This window comes from Callithrix jacchus, chromosome 8, assembly GCF_049354715.1.
Source record: "Callithrix jacchus isolate 240 chromosome 8, calJac240_pri, whole genome shotgun sequence".
Taxonomy (NCBI): Eukaryota; Metazoa; Chordata; class Mammalia; order Primates; family Cebidae; genus Callithrix; species Callithrix jacchus.
This window is the reverse complement of record NC_133509.1, coordinates 102,332,061-102,353,217: the sequence shown is the minus strand read 5'-3', so window position 1 is coordinate 102,353,217 and position 21,157 is coordinate 102,332,061. Positions and strand designations below refer to the sequence as shown.

The following is a 21,157-nucleotide window of genomic DNA, read 5'->3' as shown; positions in this document are numbered from 1 at the left end:
GCTCAAAGTTTTAGCTAACCATGAGATGGCGCTGTGACCACAGACGGAAGGTGGAGAAAGACAAGACGTGGACGCTTAACTCCTAGTCTTAGGTCTGGCGCGTGCCCCGTATTGCGCAGCCGCAGGGAAGTTGGACGCTGAGGGGTTGGGAGGTGAACCGGCATTGAGGGGTGGTTCCGCGGTGTGCGCGCCTCGACATCCGGGCAATGCCTCTGTTCTGTCCTCCCCCTCCCTCGATTGTGACAACCGGAAGCGGAAGTGAAAATGGGTGTTCCGGCTGCCTCTTAGCAACGAGAGGGGTCAAGTGACACGACCAGCTGACTCCTATAGTGGAAGTCACTGTGGAGGCCGATTCTGAAGCTGTTGCAGCATCAGTTGCCCGGCCGGGGGCCCGAGCCGAACAGTCATCAGAATGTCGGGCAAAGACCGAATTGAAATCTTTCCCTCGCGAATGTAAGTGAAGGAATGGGATGAGCCGCTCTCACAGGGTTAGGAACCCGGAGCGCTGGCCCTCCATACACTGGGCCACCAGTGAGGATCCTTGTTTCCTGGGTCTATCCTGAGCGTTTCCCAGGCTCTTTTCGTGATTCTGGGACTAGGCTTCCTGACGGCCTCTTCGCGCATTCCTCCTGAGTAAATCAGGCTTGACGGAGCGATCCCGGCCGGCGGGCTTTTGTGGAGGTCCGCTGTCTTTATTCATTAATGGGTTCATCCATTCCACATACCTTTATTGCGCCGGGCAGTGGATTTATATAACCGAACCGTCGCCACCTCTGCCCTCACAGTGTAGTAGCCAGACATTCATCTGGAAAGGCCCAGGAGATATAATAATTGCTCTGAGAAGGGAAGTTTACTGACGATATAGAAGAGGTCCCTAAGCCAAAGTGGGGATGGAATCGAATCGCCCTAGCATAGGCTTCGGATTCGATCTTCCACCCCCTTACTCATTTTTCAAGATCCCGCCAAATGTCACCTGCTGTGAGAGAATATTATTCCTGTGTTTCTGAGGCAGTGCTTTTGCTCTCACCGCTGCATCTTGTTCAGACCTGTGTTAATACCACTCATCACATTGTAAGGTAGACATTTGTTTATGTATCTTTCTTCCCACTGGACTGTGGGCGCTCTCCAGGTTGAAAGAATGTCTTATCAATCCATAGAAGGTCCACAAAAAATGTTTCTTGAAAGAACCCATGCTTGGTACGCTCATTGCGAGTTGCCTTTCTTTTGAGGCCTGAATTATTTGTCAGGAAAATGGCGTATCACTACTGTAGGTGTTTGGCTAGTTTGTAAAGAAAATTTTGACGTTTTCTCAAATGTGCCTCATAACTTGCTCCCTTTCTTCTCCTCCATCCTGTTTATTTTGAAATAAGAAACAGGGTCTCGTTCTGTCTCCCAGGCTAGAGTGCAGTGGCGTTTATGGAACAAGCTTACAATTGTGAATATGTACCTCTTCCAACTCAGAAGTGTTCCTTCAAGTACCTTAGAGTCATTTCTTTAAAATGTAACCAGGAGGCATGGGGCCTTTGTCTCCCAGTCTGTGTAGGAGGATAGAATCCTAACTTCCTAATTGTCCGGTAACATTTTGTTTACAACGACCAACCCTTTGTAAATTTTCTCTTCTCTGACACTACTTGTGGCCGGCTCCCTGCCACTCCCTTACTCTCTTTTTAAAATGGCCAGTCACCTCTGCACAAACCAGAATTGAACTCAGCTCTTTACCCTACTGTCAGTGGTTTACAGAATAAAATCTGTTTTCACCGCTTTAACGAATCTGGCTGTGTTTATCTTTGACGGCAGTCAGAATGGTAACTTTTTTGTTTTTACTTTGGAGCTTTTACTTTGAGACTAAGAGGCAAAAATCGACATCTTTGGGCTTAGAAAATAGAAATGGTAGGCTCATGAATGTGAAAACTATTTGAAAGCACTCAGCTTGTTGATTGAGAGGAAAATCAGGTGCAGGAAATAATGTCTAAATATTTTCCCCATGCCTGGCAGCAGGCTTTTTGTCATGTAGTCAGATGTCTTTGATTCAGCTGGAAGAAAAGTCATCATCCTAGCTAAAGGTCAAACTTTTTGAGTAGGGCTGAGCAGCTCTGAAACATGTAAAGGAACAAGTGTTAAAAGCCCTAGGGCTAGAAAATACACTGGCAGCTTGTTTCACAGACAGTTCCATTCAGCAGTATTATTCTGTGATATGTTACTTTCACCCACTTTCGTACCAGAGAAAGCGAGAGAATTTTAGAATGGGAGCAAAAGACACATGAAAGAATTGGAGTCAACAGAAGTTCATTAAATCCAGGTTCTACATATTAGCGTTCAGTGTGCAAATTACTCTTAGAGTTCCAGGAATTATAACTGCCCATTTCACAGAGATGCCATTCCCTGGGAGGAAATTAAAATTAACATGGTAGATTCAGTTTTATCAACCAGTTCACCTTTATACTATAAACTGGCTGGAATATGCAGTATTACAGTTTGATTTAAATTTGATCCAGCTCTTTGAACCCAAGTTCTGGTATTTAGTGTCAACAATACAGTGTGTTAAATCCACACATTGGGCTGGATAAGTCCTGCTCAGGCTGGAAACTAAACCAGCTTCACTTGATGAGAGCTCTTGTGAAGCCAATCAGTGCAGAGTCAGCCAGTGATAATTGTTGTCTTTAAGGGAAGCCACATGGTTGGGGTCCAATGAACATAGGTTGGAGCCTTCGTTTGAGAATTGGGAAGGTCACTGGAATCAAAAGTCTGGTTCAAGTTCCTGTGCTGCCTTTTAGTCAGTGAGTAACTTTAAGAAAGTTGTTTTACTTTTCTAAGCCTCATTTTTCTAATCTTTAAGTTAATGTCTAAAGTCCCTTTCAGCTTTAGAATTGTCTTAGTTATCTTAGCCTTATGGTAAAAGATTCCAGTATAATCTAAGAATTTGGCCAAATGGTGTTTTTTTTGTTGTTGTTGTTGTTTGTTTGTTTGTTTTTGTTTTTGAGACAGGGTCTCACTCTGTCACCCAGACTTGAGTGCAGTGACCCAATCTTGACTCACTGCAATCTCCGCCTGCCAGGTTCAAGTGACTTTTGTACCTCAGACTCCCCAGTAGCTGGGACCACAGGTGTGTGCCACCACACTTGGCTAATTTTTGTATTTTTTGGTAGAGATGGGTTTTACTATGTTGGCCAGGTTGGTCTCAAACTCCTGACCTCAAGTTATCCTACTTGCCTTGGCCTCCCAAAGTGTTGGTATTACAAGCATGAGCCACTACACCTGGCCGAAAAATGTTTATTAGTACATGTGATTTTATAACACCAGGCATATGAAATTATATCCCCTTAAATCACTGTGTCTAGGTTACGCTGTTTCTAGGTTATACAATCCATTGTTGAATTTTATTACTCAAATACTTTTTTTTTTTTGATACCAAGTCTTGGTTTGTGGTCCAGGCTGCAGTGCAGTGGCATGATCACAGTTCACTGCAGCCTTGATCTCTTGGCTCAATCAGTCTTCTCATCTCAGCGTTCTATGTAGCTGGGACTACAGGTACACCCTACCATGCCCAGCTAATTTTTTTTTTTTTGGTAGACACAGGGTTTCACCATGTTGCCCAGGCTGGTTTTGACTCCTGGACTCAAGCAATCTACCCACCTCAGCCTCTCAAAGTGCTGATTACAGGCATAAGCCACTGTACCCAGCACACTTTTTCATTTTTAAATTTTATGTGGCATATGGCAGCGAGAACAGAAATGCCAGTTTCTGCTTGATTTGGTATTGGGGCTTTGGATGGGGAAAAAATGGAAATAAGGAAGTGAGGCGACTTCAGTGTAAGTTTAGCTTGTCACTTCTCAGGAATCTTATGCATGTCTTTTGTTACCTAGAGTCTTTTGCAAATGAATAAAATGATTGGTGTTGGGATCTTGATTGATGATATCAAAATATGTTAATATCACACTTTTAATAGAAAATGTGATAAATTATTGTGGTATAAAATGCAAAAGATATGAAAGAATATAGTAGTAAAAAGTAAATCCATGTTTTCTATCCAGTCCCATTTATCAAAGGAAACTCTTGTCAGTTTTTGTGAATCCTTTCTAGAACTATTCTTTGCGTCTATATAAGCACATTTATTCCTTACTTTCCATAAGTAAGACTGTGTAATATAGACATTACAGGCAGATATACCTTTGTCTTTTTTAATGACTGCATATCATTCCATTGTAGGTGAACTATGATGTATTTAGCATTTAGCTTGTTTCTCTCTTTTGCTATTACTGTAAGGCTGGAGTACACATCTTGTTAACCTTGCACATGTTTTTGTACACATGTGGGAATAAATCTATAGGATAAATCCCTCAAAGGGGAATTGTTGGTCCTGAAAATAATTGCATTTAAACTTTTGATATATATTAGTGGATAGAGTTTTAAATCCTCAATATTCCTCCAATGAAAACAAAAACATAGATATTATTTTGACTTACCAATCAAATAAGTATTTAAACTATGTTAGCATCATAAAATAAGGCTCCTCTAAATATTTATTATGATTTAATAAATATTCCAGGTATTAAGTATAAAATTGTTTCTATTGTAAATTAATAAACTTTTCATTTATGGAACACTGATGGTAGAAATCCACAGTATTGAGAAACCAGTTGTCTTAGTCCATTTTCTGCTGCTGTAATAATACTTCAGATTGGGTAATTTATAAAAAAAAGAAATTTATTTGGTTCATGGTTTTGGAGGCTGAGAAGGGTGAGGGCCTTCTTGCTGTGTCATCCTATGGCAGAAGGCAAGAAGGTAAAAGAGAAAGGAAGAAATGGTTGAACATGCTTTTTTTTTTTTCCTAAAGAGACAGGGTCAGGGCGGTGGTTCATGCCCATAATGCCAGCACTTTGGGAAGCTGAGGCTGGAGAATTGCTTGAGACCAGGAGTAGAGGCCACAGTGAGCTATGATCACACCACTGCACTCCAGCCTGGGTGACAGAGCAAGACCCTGTCTCAAAAAAAAAAAGGAATCGGGCTGGGCGTGGTGGTTCACGCTGGTAATCCCAGTACTTGGGAGATTGAGGTGGGTGGATCACTTGAGGTAAGGAGTTTGAGACTAGCCTGGCCAATATGGTGAAACCCTGTCTGTACTAAAAATACAAAAAAATTAGCTGAGCTTGGTAGCATACACCTGTAATCCTAACTACTTGGGAGGCTGGGGCAGGAGAATCGATCGAACCTGGGAGGTGGAGGTTGCAGTGAGCCGAGATCTCGCCATTGCACTCCAACCTGGGCCTCACAGCAAGGTTCTATCTGAAAAAAAAAAAAAAAAGGAGTCTCACTACTATCTTGCCCATGGTGAAATTGAGCTCCTGGGCTCCAGGGCTCAAGGGATCCTCCCACTTAAACCTGTAGCTGAAACTACAGGTGTGCCCAGCTGAACTCACATTTATAACCAACTCACCCCTGCAATAAAAAACGCAATCTTGCCATATTGACATTAATCCATTCGTGGGGGAGGGCAGGTCCCATGTGACCCAGTGATCTTTTAATGGTCCCACCTCTCAACATTGTTGCACTGGAGATTGTTTCCAACACATCAAGGTTGGGGGACATATTCAAACCATACCACCAGTTAAACCCATCGGCTACAAATTCTCTATATGTTTTCGCTCTCATTATATCAAAGAATAAAAGATAATTTTAACACTGGTGGGGAAGGCTTTTTGTCTTTTAAACAATGGATATAAATGTCTTTAACTTTGTTTATGCTTATATAGGGCACAGACAATCATGAAGGCTCGGTTAAAGGGAGCACAGACAGGTCGAAACCTCCTGAAGAAAAAATCTGATGCCTTAACTCTTCGATTCCGACAGATCCTAAAGAAGATAATAGAGGTAGGTTGAACTTTTCTTACACTAGTATTTATTTTAGGAAAATCTAGCATGGCCCTTGACATTTTTTTGCTAACTTATTTTAATTAATTTTCTTTCAAAAGTAAAAATACCATTATAAGTTTAACAAGTATCAAATATTAAACAGTCCATTTAGTAAAATCCAAACTCTTTAATCTTGCCTGCAAAGCTCTACTTGATCTGATTGGCTCCCTGCCTGCCTCTCTTACCTCATTTAGAGCATTCTTCCTAAGGTCCACCAGGTACGTTTCATTAGCTCTTTTTCCTGCCTGAAATACTCTTTCCCCAGAACTTACTGGCTCCTTTGGTATTCTAGTCTCTTAAAAGAGGCTATTCCTGATCCCCCAATGTAAAGTGAACACCATATTTGCTTCTCTCACAATTCCTTATTTTAATTTTATCATAGTGTGTACTACTGCATGTCATGACATTTTCTTTTTCTTTTTTGAGACAGGGTCTTACTCTACAGTGTCAAACTGGGCTCAGGTGATTCTCCCACCTCAGCCTCTCTAGTAGCTGGGACTACAGGTGCATACTACCATGCTCAGCTCATTTTTTAAATTTTAGTAGAGCCGAGGTCTCACTGTGTTGCCCAGGTTAGTGTTTTTGACTCCTGGGCTCAAACACTCTTTACTTCTTGCCTCCCGAAGTGCTGAGTTTACAGTTTTTGTATTTTATTTTTAATCCTGTATGTACTTAACAAAAGTATTTTCTATGAGTGCCATTTTAATTTTTTATTTTTTGTAGAGATGGGGTCTTGCTTTATTGCCCAGGATGGTCTCAAAAACCTGGGCTCAAGTGGTCCTCCCACCTCACCCTCCCAAAGCATTGGGATTACAGGTGTTAACCACCGTGCCTGGCCCTGTACTACTTTAGATTATTTGTGAAGTTGGGAGCTTTTCATGCTTTTTGGCAATTTTTCTTGGTAAATGTCTTTTTTTTTTTTTTAGAGGTTCTATATGTATTCTCCCTAATGTGTAAAATGTTAAAAAGATTTTAACTTAAAAAAAAAAGTTGATACTAGGTGTGGTGGCTCATCCCAACACTTTGGGAGACTGAGGTGGGAGGGTGGTTTGAGCCCAGGAGTTTGAGACCAGCCAGGGCAACATAGTGAGACCTTGTCTCTACGAAAAAAAATAGAATAAGAAAATTAGCCGACCTTGGTGGCATGCACCTGTAGTCTCAGCTATTTTGAAGGCTGAGACAGGAGGATTGCCTGAGCCTAGGAGTTTGAAGATGCAGTGAGCTATGATTATACCACTGCACTCTAGCCCAGGCAACAAAGTGAGACCTTGTCTCAAAAAATAGAAAGAAAAAAGTTAAAAGTTCTTTTTCTTTTGTCAAATCTGTTAGTCTTTTTCTTTAAATAGCTTCTGAGTTACATATAAGACTTAGAAGAGACCTAAAATGAGTAGGAAAATATTCGACCACATTTTCTTTTATTACTTTAGTTTTTTTCTTTAAACATTTATCTTAATTATGTCTGAATTTTGAGGGGGTATGATAAGAGGTAGGTAGCTTTATCATTTTGTAAATGTATAGACAGTTGAGTGGTCTCTGCTAAATTTTATAGACCTGGGGTTGTTTCTGAACTCTCTAGACTATTTCATTGACTTAACTGTCCCATACCAGTTGTATTAATATTTCCTTATTTTAGCTGTGTTTTTTAATACCTGGGAAACCAACTCCCTACACAGCGGACCCGGTTTTTCTTCTATCTAAAACATTATTGAATATTGTCACAAATTAAATATTTCAGAGGTACTTTAAAATTAATACACCATTAGGGTTTTGACTGCAACTGCAGTGATTTTAAGAGATTAGTTTGAGTAAATCAGCATTTACTTAGTCAAAGAATAAGATAGATCCTTCAGTAAAGACCCGGTTTTTTGTTTTTTTTTTTTTTTTTTTTTTGAGACTGAGTCTCGCCCTGTTGTGCAGGCTGGACTGGAGTGCAATAGCACAATCTCAGCTCACTGCAACCTCCGCCTCTTGGGTTCAAGTGATTCTCCTGCCTCAGCCTCCCAAGTAGCTGGGATTACAGGCACCCCTCCACCATGACCAGCTCATTTTTATGTTTTTAGTAGAGATGGGATTTCACCATGTTGGCCAGGCTGGTCTCGAACACCTGCCCTTGTGATCCACCTGCCTTGGCCTCCCAAAATTCTGGAATTACAGGCATGAGTCACCGTACCTGTCCAGTTTTCTGTTTCTTAATGTATTCTGTTTTCATTATAAAATTGAATTATAAAACTCACATAGTTTTGTAATATTGTTAGTGATCATAACCAAAACTGTTAAAAATTGGAAATTTCTATTTGTTTTATCATTATCAAACCAATATTTACATGCACAGCCCGCATAAAATACTGATGGTTATTAAAGAAATATAATTATAATAGGATTTTTCCTTGTAGAAGGCTTGGTTGAATTTGCTTTTTGTTTATGCTTTTCCAGACTAAAATGTTGATGGGTAAAGTGATGAGAGAAGCTGCCTTTTCACTAGCTGAAGCCAAGTTCACAGCAGGGGACTTCAGGTAAGGAGACTAAATGGGGTGTTTTCAAACAAAGCAAAGTGATTTCAGGCTCATAATTTCATTTATAAAGAATTTTAAAATTTAGAAATAAGCATTTTAAATTTAGAAATAAGGACAAATAATACAGTAATAATAAGGAAGAAAGCTTTTAACCCCATCACCATAACTCCACCTCAGTCTCCCAAAGTGTTGGGATGAGCCACCACACCTAGTATCAACATTTTTTTTTAAGTTAAAATCTTTTTAACATTTTACACATTAGGGAGAATACATATAGAACCTCTAAAAAAAAAAAAAAAGACATTTACCAAGAAAATCAAATTGCCAAAAAGCATGAAAAGCTCCCAACTTCACAAATAATCTAAAGTAATACAGGGCCAGGCACGGTGGCTAACACCTGTAATCCCAATGCTTTGGGAGGGTGAGGTGGGAGGACCACTTGAGCCCAGGTTTTTGAGACCATCCTGGGCAATAAAGCAAGACCCCATCTCTACAAAAAATAAAAAATTAAAATGGCACTCATAGAAAATACTTTTGTTAAGTACATACAGGATTAAAAATAAAACACAAAAACTGTAAACTCAGCACTTCGGGAGGCAAGAAGAGTGTTTGAGCCCAGGAATCAAAAACACTAACCTGGGCAACACAGTGAGACCTCGGCTCTACTAAAATTTAAAAAATGAGCTGAGCATGGTAGTATGCACCTGTAGTCCCAGCTACTAGAGAGGCTGAGGTGGGAGAATCACCTGAGCCCAGTTTGACACTGTAGAGTAAGACCCTGTCTCAAAAAAGAAAAAGAAAATGTCATGACATGCAGTAGTACACACTATGATAAAATTAAAATAAGGAATTGTGAGAGAAGCAAATATGGTGTTCACTTTACATTGGGGGATCAGGAATAGCCTCTTTTAAGAGACTAGAATACCAAAGGAGCCAGTAAGTTCTGGGGAAAGAGTATTTCAGGCAGGAAAAAGAGCTAATGAAACGTACCTGGTGGACCTTAGGAAGAATGCTCTAAATGAGGTAAGAGAGGCAGGCAGGGAGCCAATCAGATCAAGTAGAGCTTTGCAGGCAAGATTAAAGAGTTTGGATTTTACTTAATGAACTGCATTCTTACATAGTTGCAGGCACAGGATACTTAATATTTTAAGTATCTTAATATTTTAGAGTCCATTTTCATTTAACATTGATTGTATCATAAACATTTTTTCTGATTTTCAGCATGGCTGTGTGATTTTTCTCAAGATGTATTTTTTTTTTCTCCTAATGCTGGATATTTGGGTTAATTCTCAGGTTTTTGGAATACTGGGGAAAGTGCATTGAACATCTTTACACATATGTATTTTTGTTTCTACTGAATTATTTCCTTAGGATAAATTTTTGAGAACTGAATTATTTAAAAGGCATGAACTCATGAACTTCATTGCTTTGGTGACATCAGTAAGTCCTTTACAAAGCATACAAAATGGCTTGTAAGTGCCAATTTACATATATTATGTACTTCTCCAAAAAACACTATGAGATAGGTAAGGCAAGCATTGTTGTTCTCAGTTTTAATTAAATGCCTTCCTGAGGTCACTTGGCTAATTAGGGACAGTGGTAGAAGTTGTTTTCAAAGATTCTGACTTTAGTCTTTTCTTAATGACATGATGCCTATCATCTAGGAGGTTTCACTGTTTTTGGGTCTTCATAAGGCCCTTTGAAGTGATAGGCTTTAATTTTTGCCAGTATGGTAAGATAATAGCTTGCATTGAATTTTCTAACAGATGGAGAACATCAATAGTGTGTAAATGGTATGTGAGTATTTAGGGTAGTTATGGGGAAGACACTTCTGTAATATTTATTTTTGTTTTGTTTTGAGACTGGGTTATGAGAGTGGCTAATTTTTGTAGTTTTGGGTTTCGCCACCTTGCCTAGTCTGGTCTTGAACTCCTGGCCTCAAACAATCCTGCCTTGGCCTCCCAAAGTACTGGGATTACTAGGCATGAGCTATTGCATCCAGTCAGGAAGGCACTTAATATTTGAGAAGTCACACAAAGCCATATGGAAGATAAATTCCAGGGTAAAGGAATTGAATGCCAGCTTAAACCAATTCAACAGCAAACCTAGAAAGGAGTTTTCGCCATCTTATACCAGCAAAAGAAGAACCCTTAAAGTTATATCCATGTGTACCATACCTCTGACTGAAAACATAAGCAATCCACAAACTTTAAAATCATTCTTGGTGGTTTTCTTACTGCTAATGTTTTGAATGTTGTTCATTCTCTGCTTTCAGAGGCCCTCCTCTGGCAGTAATGATTTTTCTTCTTTTCTGGAGAAAGGACAGTTATCAAAACATACTTAGTTGTGACACCTCACTCTTGGTCTCATTTAATGTTAAAACTATCTGGTGAGTCTGGTCTCATTTAATGTTAAAACTATCTGGTGAGTCTGGTCTCATTTAATGTTAAAACTATCCGGTGGGTCTGGTCTCAATGTTAAAACTATCCAATGGGTCTGTAGGTTTATTTCTAAAGAGTCTGCTAAATAAAGGCTTTCTCTTTTTCTGCAGTACTACAGTTATCCAAAATGTAAATAAAGCCCAAGTGAAGATTCGAGCGAAGAAAGATAATGTAGCAGGTAACTTTTCAACCTTTTAGAAACCCTTTGGGGAGAAAAGAGGTGACATTTTCAAATTAACCTGTTTATACAGCAAGATCTTAACATTCTAGTTTCTTCATTCTACTTAGAACAAGTCGATTGGCTTTACATGTTAAAATCATTAACAATCAGGTTTTTTATTATTCAGGATAATTTGACTTTTGAATAGAAACGAACACTTAAGAAGGTAGGTTTCACCGGGCATGGTGGCTCACATCTGTACTCCCAGCACTTTGGGAGGCTGAAACCAGTGGATCACTTGAGGTTAGGAGTTTGAGACCAGCTTGGCCAATATGGTGAAATTCGATCTCTACCAAAAATACAAAAATTAGGCCAGGTGCAGTGGCTTATGCTTGTAATCCCAGCACTTTGGGAGGCCAAGGCAGGTGGATACCTGAGGTCAGGAGTTTGAGACCAGCCTGACCAACATGGAGAAACCCGGCCTCTACTAAAAATACAAAATTAGCTTGGTGACACATGCCTATAATCCCAGCTACTTAGGAGGCTGAGGCAGGAGAATTGCTTGAACCTGGGAGGTTGCAGTGAGCTGAGATTGTGCCATTGCACTCCAGCCTGGGCAACAAGAGCAAAACTCCGTCTCAAATAAATAAATAAATAATTAGCTGGGTGTGGTGTGTGTCTGTAGTCCCAGCTACTCAAGAGGCTAAGATGGGAGAATCACTTGACCCCAGGAGGTGGTGGTTGCAATGAGCTGAAGACCACACCACTGTACTGCCCCCTGGGTGACAGAATGAGACTGTCTCAAAAAAAAGAAGGCAGGTTCCTAAATTCATTAACTGAAACCAGTTACAATTTCAGACTTCACCTCTTGATTTTTGAGTTCAATGAAAAAGAAACACAGAAAACTGTGATTAAGAAACAGAACTTAAAGGTTTGTGAATCCATATATGCTTCTATGTTTATAGGTGTTACTTTGCCAGTATTTGAACATTACCATGAAGGAACTGACAGTAAGTATGAAACTTTTAGTATTACTTTGTATCTCTGGGATTTCCTATTTCCTCTTTAAATGAGCTAAGTTCTGGAAAATGGTGCTAGATGATGAGAGGTTCCTGAGTTAGAAATCCTCTTATCTAATATAGTCAGGACAGTAGTTGATTAGTTAATCAAAAGGTCTTATGGTTGGGCATAGTGGCTTATGCCTCTTGGCACTTTGGGAGGCTGAGGCAGGCAAATCACTTGAGTTCAGGAATTTGAGGCCAGCCTGAACAACATGGTAAAACCCCATATTTACAAAAAATATAAAAAATCACCCAGGTGTGGTGGCACATGACTGTAGTTTTAGCTACTTGTGGGGCTGAGGCAGGAGGATTGCTCCAGCTGGCTAGGTAGTTGCAGTGAGTTCTGATCACGCCACTGTACTCCAGCCTGGGCAAAAGAGCAAAACCTTGTCTCAAAAAAAAAAAAAATGGTTTTATGCTAGGAAGTCATAAAACCCTACATATCTTAAAATATTTCAATATTTTATCAGAAATATATCAGTGTAGAATCATTTGCTATTTAAAAAATACAAGGCCTTTTGAGTATGAATTCACTGATGAGACTTCTGTGTTGTCTTTCTGCATGTACTACATCCACAATGTACTGCTAATAATTCCTAGTTTAGGTCTCTTTAAAGTCAAATAAGATCTTAGACACTGTGATGCAACCTGAATGCTGAATCTTTCCAGATTTTTATGGCCCACTGCCACTCTTTTAATAACTGTCTTATTAATTTCATTCCTAATTTGACAGCATATTTTCTTTCCAAAATGAAGTATTAACTTTTTTCATAGAAACAATATTCTTGGCTGGGCACAGTGGCTCACATCTGTAATCCCAGCACTTTGGGAGACTGAGGCAGGCTATCGCCTTAGCCTAGGAGTTTGTGACCAGCCTGTGCAACATGGTGAAACCCCATATCTACCCAAAAAGTTATGCTGAGGTAGGAGGATTGTTTGAGCCTAAGAAGTGGAGCTTACAGTAAGCTGAGATCATGCCACTGCACTCCAGCCTGGGTGGCAGAGTGAGACCCCATTTCAAAAAAAAGAGAAAGAAACAATATTCTTTCTTTTGGCACTCATATTTTCTTGTTTCATGTAATATTTAGATCATGTGGAATAGGGGAGCTGCAGTGGCTCCGGCCAGTTGACCTGGTACTTGAAGAGGTGAGGCTATGAGTTCAAATCATGTAGCATATTAAGTACATTTCATATGAAGAAGTAGAGCATTCTAGAGAGTCACCTGATAGCAGAGAGTCATTGTACTTTGGGCATCAGGCAATATGATTTTCAAAGGGCATCAAGCTAGTGAAGTGACGGTTGGTTAAAAGCTTCTCTTCTAGTTGTATTTAGAATAGTATCCTTGTGGAAAACTGTATTTAGTAGCATGTTCCTATAGTGTTTGGGGAGTAAGATAGGCAGTTCATGTTTACATTTAATGAAGATTAGTGAGTTTATCTTTCCGTATTTGTTGTTATTCTGAATTGTCTCTTGGGGAATTTTATAGGGAAGATTATTTACTCTTTAATTAGAAATGTTGTCTGACTGGTTGTTTCAGGTTATGAACTGACTGGTTTAGCCAGAGGTGGAGAACAGTTGGCTAAATTAAAGAGGAATTACGCCAAAGCAGTGGAACTACTGGTGGAACTAGCTTCGCTGCAGGTAAGTAGCAAAAGACCTGGAGAACTCCTGTAGTTTGATTTCTCACAGTTGAGTGGAGGAGAGTCAGGTCTTGAGTCAGCATATACTGTGCTTTGTACTTTCAACTGTTCCCATGATCTTATGTAAAACAAGCGTAATATTTTGATTTCTGAAGTGAGGGTTTTTGTACCATTTTCTCTACTTTAAAAATTTTATTTTTTTATTTTTTGAGACGGAGTTTCACTCTTTTTGCACAGGCTGCAGTGAAATGGTGCTACCTTGGCTCACTGCAACCTTTGCCTCCCGGGTTCAAGTGATTCTCCTGCCTCAGCCTCCCAAGTAGCTTGGATTATAGGCATGTGCCATCATGCCTAATTTTTGCATTTTTAGTAGAGATGGGGTTTTGCCATGTTGGTCAGGCTGGTCTTGAACTCCTGACCTCAGGTGATCCACCCACCTCAGCCTCCCAAAGTGCTGGGATTACAGGATGAGCCACTGTGCATGGCCCCTTTTAATTTAAAAACTTATTTATTTTTCGAGATGGATGTCTCACTCTGTCACCCAGGCTAGAGTGCAGTGGCACAGTTTCGGCTCACTGCAGTCTCAACCTCCTGGGCCCACCTCAGCCTCCTGAGTAGCTGGGACTAAAGGCATGTGCCATCATGCCCGGCTAATTTTTTGTATTTTCTGTAGAGATGGAGTTTCACCATGTCACCCAGGCTGGTCTGTAACTCCTGGGCTCAAGTGATCAGCCCACCTTGGCCTCCCAAAGTGCTGGGATTATAGGAATGAGCCACCACGCCCAGCCACTACTTTTTATTATTAGCAAAATGTATGTGCTGTGGTACAGTTGTTTTTTTGTTTTTCTTTGAGACAGAGTCTTGCTCTCTTGCTCAGGCTGGAGCACAGTGGTCCGATCTTGGCTAACTGCGGCCTGAATCTCCTGGGCTCAAGTAGTCCTCCTGCCTTAGCCTCCCAAGTAGCTGGGACAATAAGTTTGTGCCACCTTGCCTGGCTAATATTTTGGAATTTTTTTATTGAGATGAGGTCTCGCTATGTTGTCCAGGCTGGTTGCAAACTTCTGGCCTCAAACCCTGCCATCTTAGCCTCCCAAAGTGCTGGGATTACAAGCACATGGCTTTTGGCACTTCGGGAGGCTGAGGCAGGCAAATCACTTGAGTTTAGGAATTTGAGGCCAGCCTGAACAACATGGTAAAACCCCACATTTACAAAAAATATAAAAAATCAAGTTCAATTACAAGTTCACCCTTGTGAAGTGTGAACCCAGCTTCACTCTTTGCTAAGTGAGAAAAGCAAGTTGATACTAGATTTAAATGTAAATGTAAATAAACAGGTTTGTGCATAGAAGGCCTTTTTCCCCCCTACATGGCCAGTTAGTATGTATCTAGGTTATTAGTGCTTGATTCTCTCTTAACATTATTTAGGTGAGTCTGTAGTAAACAAATTATAATAGTGTCAACTCAAGTAAAGGCTGTTGAGGCAGAAATGATTTGATACAGGTTTATTGAAAGCCAAATGTGAGGATTTACCCGGGGAAGACACTAACAAATTTGGTTGTGTTCTAGAGTTTGCTACAAGTTGGAAAGCTTTTATGGGAAAGTTTAGGAGAAGGGAGGACTCCTCATTCCCTAGTTGTCCTTTTCATTGGAGAGTATGATACAGAGGTCACAATCATTGGCTACAGATTACAAATACAAGCTGAAACGTTCTATATGCAAGTAAATGATGAAGTAAAACTTCATGATTTAGAAACAAATCAGTGTCTTTTTCAGCATCAGTAGGTTGCATATTAATCAGTATGTCAACATCTGAGAAACTTAATATTTCCTTACTCAGGGACAGGATGGAAACCATGAATCATAAGATCCCTCAACCTGCCCAGGCAGGTTAATTTGGAAACCTACCAAATGTGACATGTAGGTTATCAATAGCATGAAAATAGTGTTAGCCCAATGGAAATCTCACAAGCATTTTTTGTTTTGTTGTGAAGAGATAGGGACTTACTGTGTCACCCAGGCTGGAGTACAGTGACACTGTACCCTCAAATGATCTCCACCACAGACTACCGATTCATAATACTGTGACCAGCTAATTTTTAAAATTTGTTTCTTGTAGAGGCAAGTTATCATATTGTCCAGGCTGGTCTTGAACTCCCAGCTTCAAGTGATTCTCCCACCTCAGCCTTCCAAAATGTTGGGGTTATAGGCATGAGCCATGCGCCCAGCCTAAGAATTTTGTTTTTTAAGCATGCTGAAAAGAAGTTGTCTTGGTTCCCAAATGTTTTCTACAAGTGCAGTCTTGGTGGAGTCAAGTGATCAGGGAATGATTAGAAAGACTTTGCTTATGTTAAGAATTAGGCTTACATTATCAATTTGTCCTTATTTTAGACTTCCTTTGTTACCTTGGATGAAGCTATTAAGATAACCAACAGGCGTGTAAATGCCATTGAACATGGTGAGTTATCAGGTACTGAGTTACTTTGTCACTTGTCCAAACCTCCCCACTTGTCATGAAACTGCTAGGATTTAGGCACCATACTGAAGACTGAAAGGTGAATAAGAAGCTGCCTCTGCCCACTATGAAAAGAGAGAAGTGTGTCCGTAGTGCAAAAAAAGTGTTATGAAGCATTCTGATAGAAGTATTTGTATGATCTGGGGGAGTTACACACAAAGGAAAGTGGTGATTTAAAAATTAAGAAATGTTTTATTTATTTCCAATTATTCAAGCAGTTATTTAATGGTAGATCCTTAGTGTTTTCTTTAGTTCTTTCTAATGGTTGAGTGATGTAACTTTTTGAGTACATTAATAAATATTTAATTTTAAATCCCTATAGGCCATTCTCCTTGGTTTCTAAAAAGATTTCCCATTTGACATACTTATTTTCCATCCCTTTTATTTCACTTTTTAAAAAATATGACTGCTTAGTGTTGACAGTGCTTCTCAATAAACTTAGTTTTCATTAAAGAAACACTCAATTTCAGGTAAGAAAGCAAAATTTGAAGCAAAGAAATTCCTTTGCTTGGGGCCATATTAGTGTTAGTGAGAAAGTTATCTTTTTTTTTTTTTTTAATGGAGTCTTGTTCTGTCACCCAGGCTGGAGTGCAGTGGTGTGATCTCAGCTCACTGCAGCTTCCAGCTCTCGGGTTCCAGCGATTCTCCTGCCTCAGCCTCCTGAGTAGCTGGGGCTATAGGCACATGCCACCATGCCTGGCTAATTTTTTGTATTTTTATTAAAGACGGGTTTCACTGTGTTAGCCAGGATGGCTAACCTGACCTCATGATCCACCCACCTTGGTCTCCCAAAGTGCTGGGATTACAGGCAAATTATCTCATTAAAACTTTTTCAACTGCTTGCTAGTGCCAGGCCTTGTACGTGAAAGTGGGAGCAAAACAAAAATGGATAGTTTGTAGTTCTCACCCTCAGAGTTCACATTCTAGAAGCAGGATAGGTAAATTCTATGTAGTTGAGCCTAATGACTGACAGAAACGAAAAATCAAGCATTCTGTCAGCTTGATTTTTTAACAGGTAATTGGTACTATATTTAAAATAACATCTGTGCTTAAATGTTATATATTCACAGAATTCAGCACATTCAGTGTTGTATCTGTTATGGTCCAATATGTTATCTGTGCATAGAAAAGACACTAGAAGGGTATACACCGTTATGTTTACAGTACTTACTCTTTTGGATGGTCCAGTTACACTACATTTTCCTTTGTGTTTTTATTTTTCAAGTTCTCTGCATTAAATGTACATTAATTTTACAACTAGCAAAAAATAACTGTTATACAAATGAGCATTGATAATTTGAAAAAAGGGGTTTTAAGTTCTCACGCATATATATATATATATATTTTAACTCTAGTCATCATTCCCCGGATTGAACGTACTCTTGCTTATATCATCACAGAGCTGGATGAGAGAGAGCGAGAAGAGTTCTACAGGTTTGTTGAAATTGGCAGTTATTGATAATTTTTTGTTTTCCATATTCCAAAGGCTCAATTTGCTGACTGACTTGTTGGTTTATGTTCTTTAGAGTTAGTACAGCTTGTGTTTCATTCTGATAAATAAGAAGCAAGAAATATTACCAAAGTTGTGGAAACAAATGTCAAGTTTTACATGTACCTATAACATGGCATTTCCAAAAAGTTAGGCCTTTCAGAGAAACTACTTAGACTTGATTAAAAAAAAAAAAATGTTAGAGTGTCAAATGCAGTAGTGAAAAGTGGGAAAAATATTAGAACAAGGAGATTGATCTGTAACTGACTGAATAGTAGAGACAACTCACTACCTTTGGACTAGTCAAGACTCAGTTACTCTTTTTTTATTATTATTATTTTTTGAGACAGTGTCTTGCTCTGTCACCGAGGCTGGAGTGCAATGTTGCAGTCTCAGCTTATGCACCACCATGCCTGGCTAATTTTTTAGTACTTTTAGTAGAGATGGGGTTTCACCATGTTGGTCAGGCTGGTCTCAAACTGCTGGCCTCAAGGAATCCACCCGCCTCGGCCTCCCAAAGTGCTGGGATTTCAGGTGTGAGCCACTGTGCCTGGCACTCGATTATTATTTAAAATTAAATGATTTAGACTGGGTGTCAGCTACATAAAAACTGAGAGAAGAAACTAGAATTCAGCTGTTATTCAACAAATATGTATTTCATGTTGAGTATGTTCAGAAGGTATAAAGCACTTGGAGGAGGCATTACCAAATAGTACATAAATGACGCCATTGGAGAATTCGCATAGCACTTGGAGAGAAAGTATGCACGTCCATGAATTGGTTATGAACATTTAGAATCAACAGGGATAAATATTAAACTGGTGGTGTACAGGGGTCTGTATACCCAGTTCAGAGAAATGGGAGGTAGGTGAAGGCAGGAGTATTTAGGAAAGATGTGGGGGTCTTAGACCTGGAGTTAGCATCTTATTATGGTTTGTAATTTTAATTATCAAAGGTTATTTAGTTATTTAGTTTCTCCTCTGCTATGATATTCAGGGTTGTGTTGACCCCAAAATTTTTTTAAAATGCCTGAATGATCAAAATCTGTTCCATTAGAAAATGGATTTCAAAATATAACATAATAAAGGCTTCTATCTCAGGTTAAACCAGTTATTAGCTTAAAATTTTGTATTTTTAGCTTAAAATTATTTTTAAAAAAGGGTTACAAATAAATTACTGACAATGAAATTAATAAAAGTACCAAGTTTTTTTTCCAGGAATAGGTGTTTATTATCCTTGTTACAAAACTAAAAAAAATCAAATCTACTTAATATTGAAAAAGTGTTTAAAAAATTTACCCCCTTTATTTTATAGGTTAAAGAAAATACAGGAGAAGAAAAAGATTCTAAAGGAAAAATCTGAGAAGGATTTGGAACACAGGAGAGCAGCTGGAGAATTGTTGGAGCCTGCTAATCTTCTGGCTGAAGAGAAGGATGAGGATCTTCTGTTTGAATAATCTTTCCTGTTCTGGTTCTTTCAGAAACCCTAACACTGGCTTCATTTTAATTCACAGGGTGTAGATTTGATCTTTATCTATTTATCTTCTGGCCTAAGAATTTCACTGGCTATAAAATTTACCTGGATGTCTTATTTATGGGATTACTTTTGCAGAATCATAATTTAGCAACCATTCATCATGGATGAAAGAGATCTATAAAACCTGCCCAGGAACTTACAGAATTTACTCTGCAAAAGTGTTATCATCCTCCATTTACATCTGTGTTACATGTGATCTGCTTACCAAGCATATTAGGAAATACCTCTTAGGAAGCATTAGTGGTCTCAGGCCAATTACTGTGGAGCAGCTTTCATTCCTACCCAGTTGCAAACCTTGGCGCTGTTGTCTGAGATTGCTGCAGCTATTCTTGTGTTACCATAGTACTTCTCCAGCTTTATGAAAACCTGCACTTACTTTTCCTTGCATGACAGGTCCCTGTCTTGTCTGTCATGGGAACAGTTCTGCCAATTTAAATGTGACTGTGGTATAAACAGAGTAAAATGATTTAAAAATAAGTCATTCCTTTTTTATTAATTTACTATTAAGTCATGTTCTCATGCTCAGATCAGCCAGAGCTTTCCCTGCAGACATGTAGGAAGTGGGTAGTCATTTCCCCCTTCCATATATCAGTGTTTTACAAAAAGGCTTACTTTGAGACAACTGTTGCATTTGGGGGTACCAATAAATGATTGTCGATAAGTTATGAGGACATAATACTTCCTTATTTGCTAATCTAAGAAAAAGAACTAGTTCCCATTTTGAAGAAATAAGGTAACTTTTTACTATTTATAAATGATAAAAACATGCTTTCATATATGAAGATGAGGCATTTGAGTGGCTGCATCAGGTGACTAAGGTTTTTAGTACTGTTTGATTTGGCATAAACATCCATGATTACTCAGTCTTTCTTGCAACTAATTCCAGGCATTTTTGACATGATTGGCCATGGAATAATGTTTAGTTCTGAAACTGTAACACGATCTATATTAATATTGTATTTTAATCAAGTGACAGCCTAGGCAGTTTTTTTTTTTTTTTTTGGAGACAAAGTCTCACTCATTCTGTCACCCAGGCTAGAGTGCAGTAGCAGCGATGTTGGTTTACTGCGTTGACCGCATCCTGAGTTCAAGAGATTCTGCCTCAGTCTCCTGAGTAGAGCTGGGATTACAGGTGTGTGCCACCATTCCCGGCTAATTTTTATATTTTTAGTAGAGATGGGGTTTCATCATGTTGGCCAGGCTGGTCTCAACTCCTGCCCTCAAGTGATCTGCCCGTCTCAGCCTCCCAGAGTGCTGGGATTACAGGCATGAGGCCACCGCATCCAGCTAGTCTAGACAGTTTTAAAGTATTAAATGATTTTGCAAACATTTAACATCTCCTATAAAATAGCAGGTCTTAGTTATGTGCCAGGCACTTTCTTTAAGTATTTTGTTCATATTACTTCATTCATTACAATAACCATAAGAGGCATATCCTATTTTAATATCTATTAAATATTTAATATCTATTTTACAGAGGAAAAAATGGAGACACAGGGAATTTGACTAGTCCTAAGTAAAAAAGCTAGAAGGTAGCAAATCCAGAATTTAAGTCTAAGCAGTCTACCTTTACACCCTAACTTTTCCTTTCTGTTTCATTTACGTTTCAGACTTTGGGTATTTAAAGACATTGGGACTCTGGAGAAGCTGATATTTAGGAACTCTGGTTGCTGCACACAGAATAAAATCTTAGGTTCAGTGTAAATTTGGTAATGACTAGAAAACCAAGAACTCAGTTCAAAACTACTTTAACATCTTGTCTTCCCAACATCCTGCTGAGCTGTAAATTCTACCATCTCCACTTTGCAGATGAGGAAATCAAGGCTTTGACAAGTCGAAGAGAATAGCTGGAATGCAAGTCAAATATAATTTTATTTCATTTGGTCTTTACATGT

At 39.1% G+C, this 21,157-nt stretch overlaps 1 protein-coding gene across 4 annotated transcripts; it reads left to right on the top strand.

Moving 5' to 3' along the window:
- The first annotated feature begins 319 nt into the window (after positions 1–319).
- ATP6V1D (ATPase H+ transporting V1 subunit D) lies at positions 320–19,927 on the top strand. 4 transcript variants are annotated; one of them, XM_054240649.2, is made up of 10 exons: positions 320–453; positions 4,835–5,053; positions 5,751–5,868; positions 8,344–8,423; positions 10,975–11,042; positions 11,990–12,034; positions 13,623–13,726; positions 16,114–16,180; positions 17,593–17,671; positions 19,041–19,927. In XM_054240649.2, the coding sequence occupies exons 2-10, from the start codon at positions 4,935–4,937 to the stop codon at positions 19,180–19,182; spliced, it is 822 nt and encodes a 273-aa protein (XP_054096624.1). In that variant the 5' UTR covers positions 320–453; positions 4,835–4,934; the 3' UTR covers positions 19,183–19,927. The 4 variants fall into 4 exon arrangements, with proteins under 4 accessions (XP_054096624.1, XP_054096623.1, XP_035116667.1 ...); XM_054240648.2 differs by having other exon boundaries at positions 16,114–16,192; XM_035260776.3 differs by lacking the exon at positions 4,835–5,053 and having other exon boundaries at positions 16,114–16,192.
- The last annotated feature ends 1,230 nt before the right edge of the window (positions 19,928–21,157 follow it).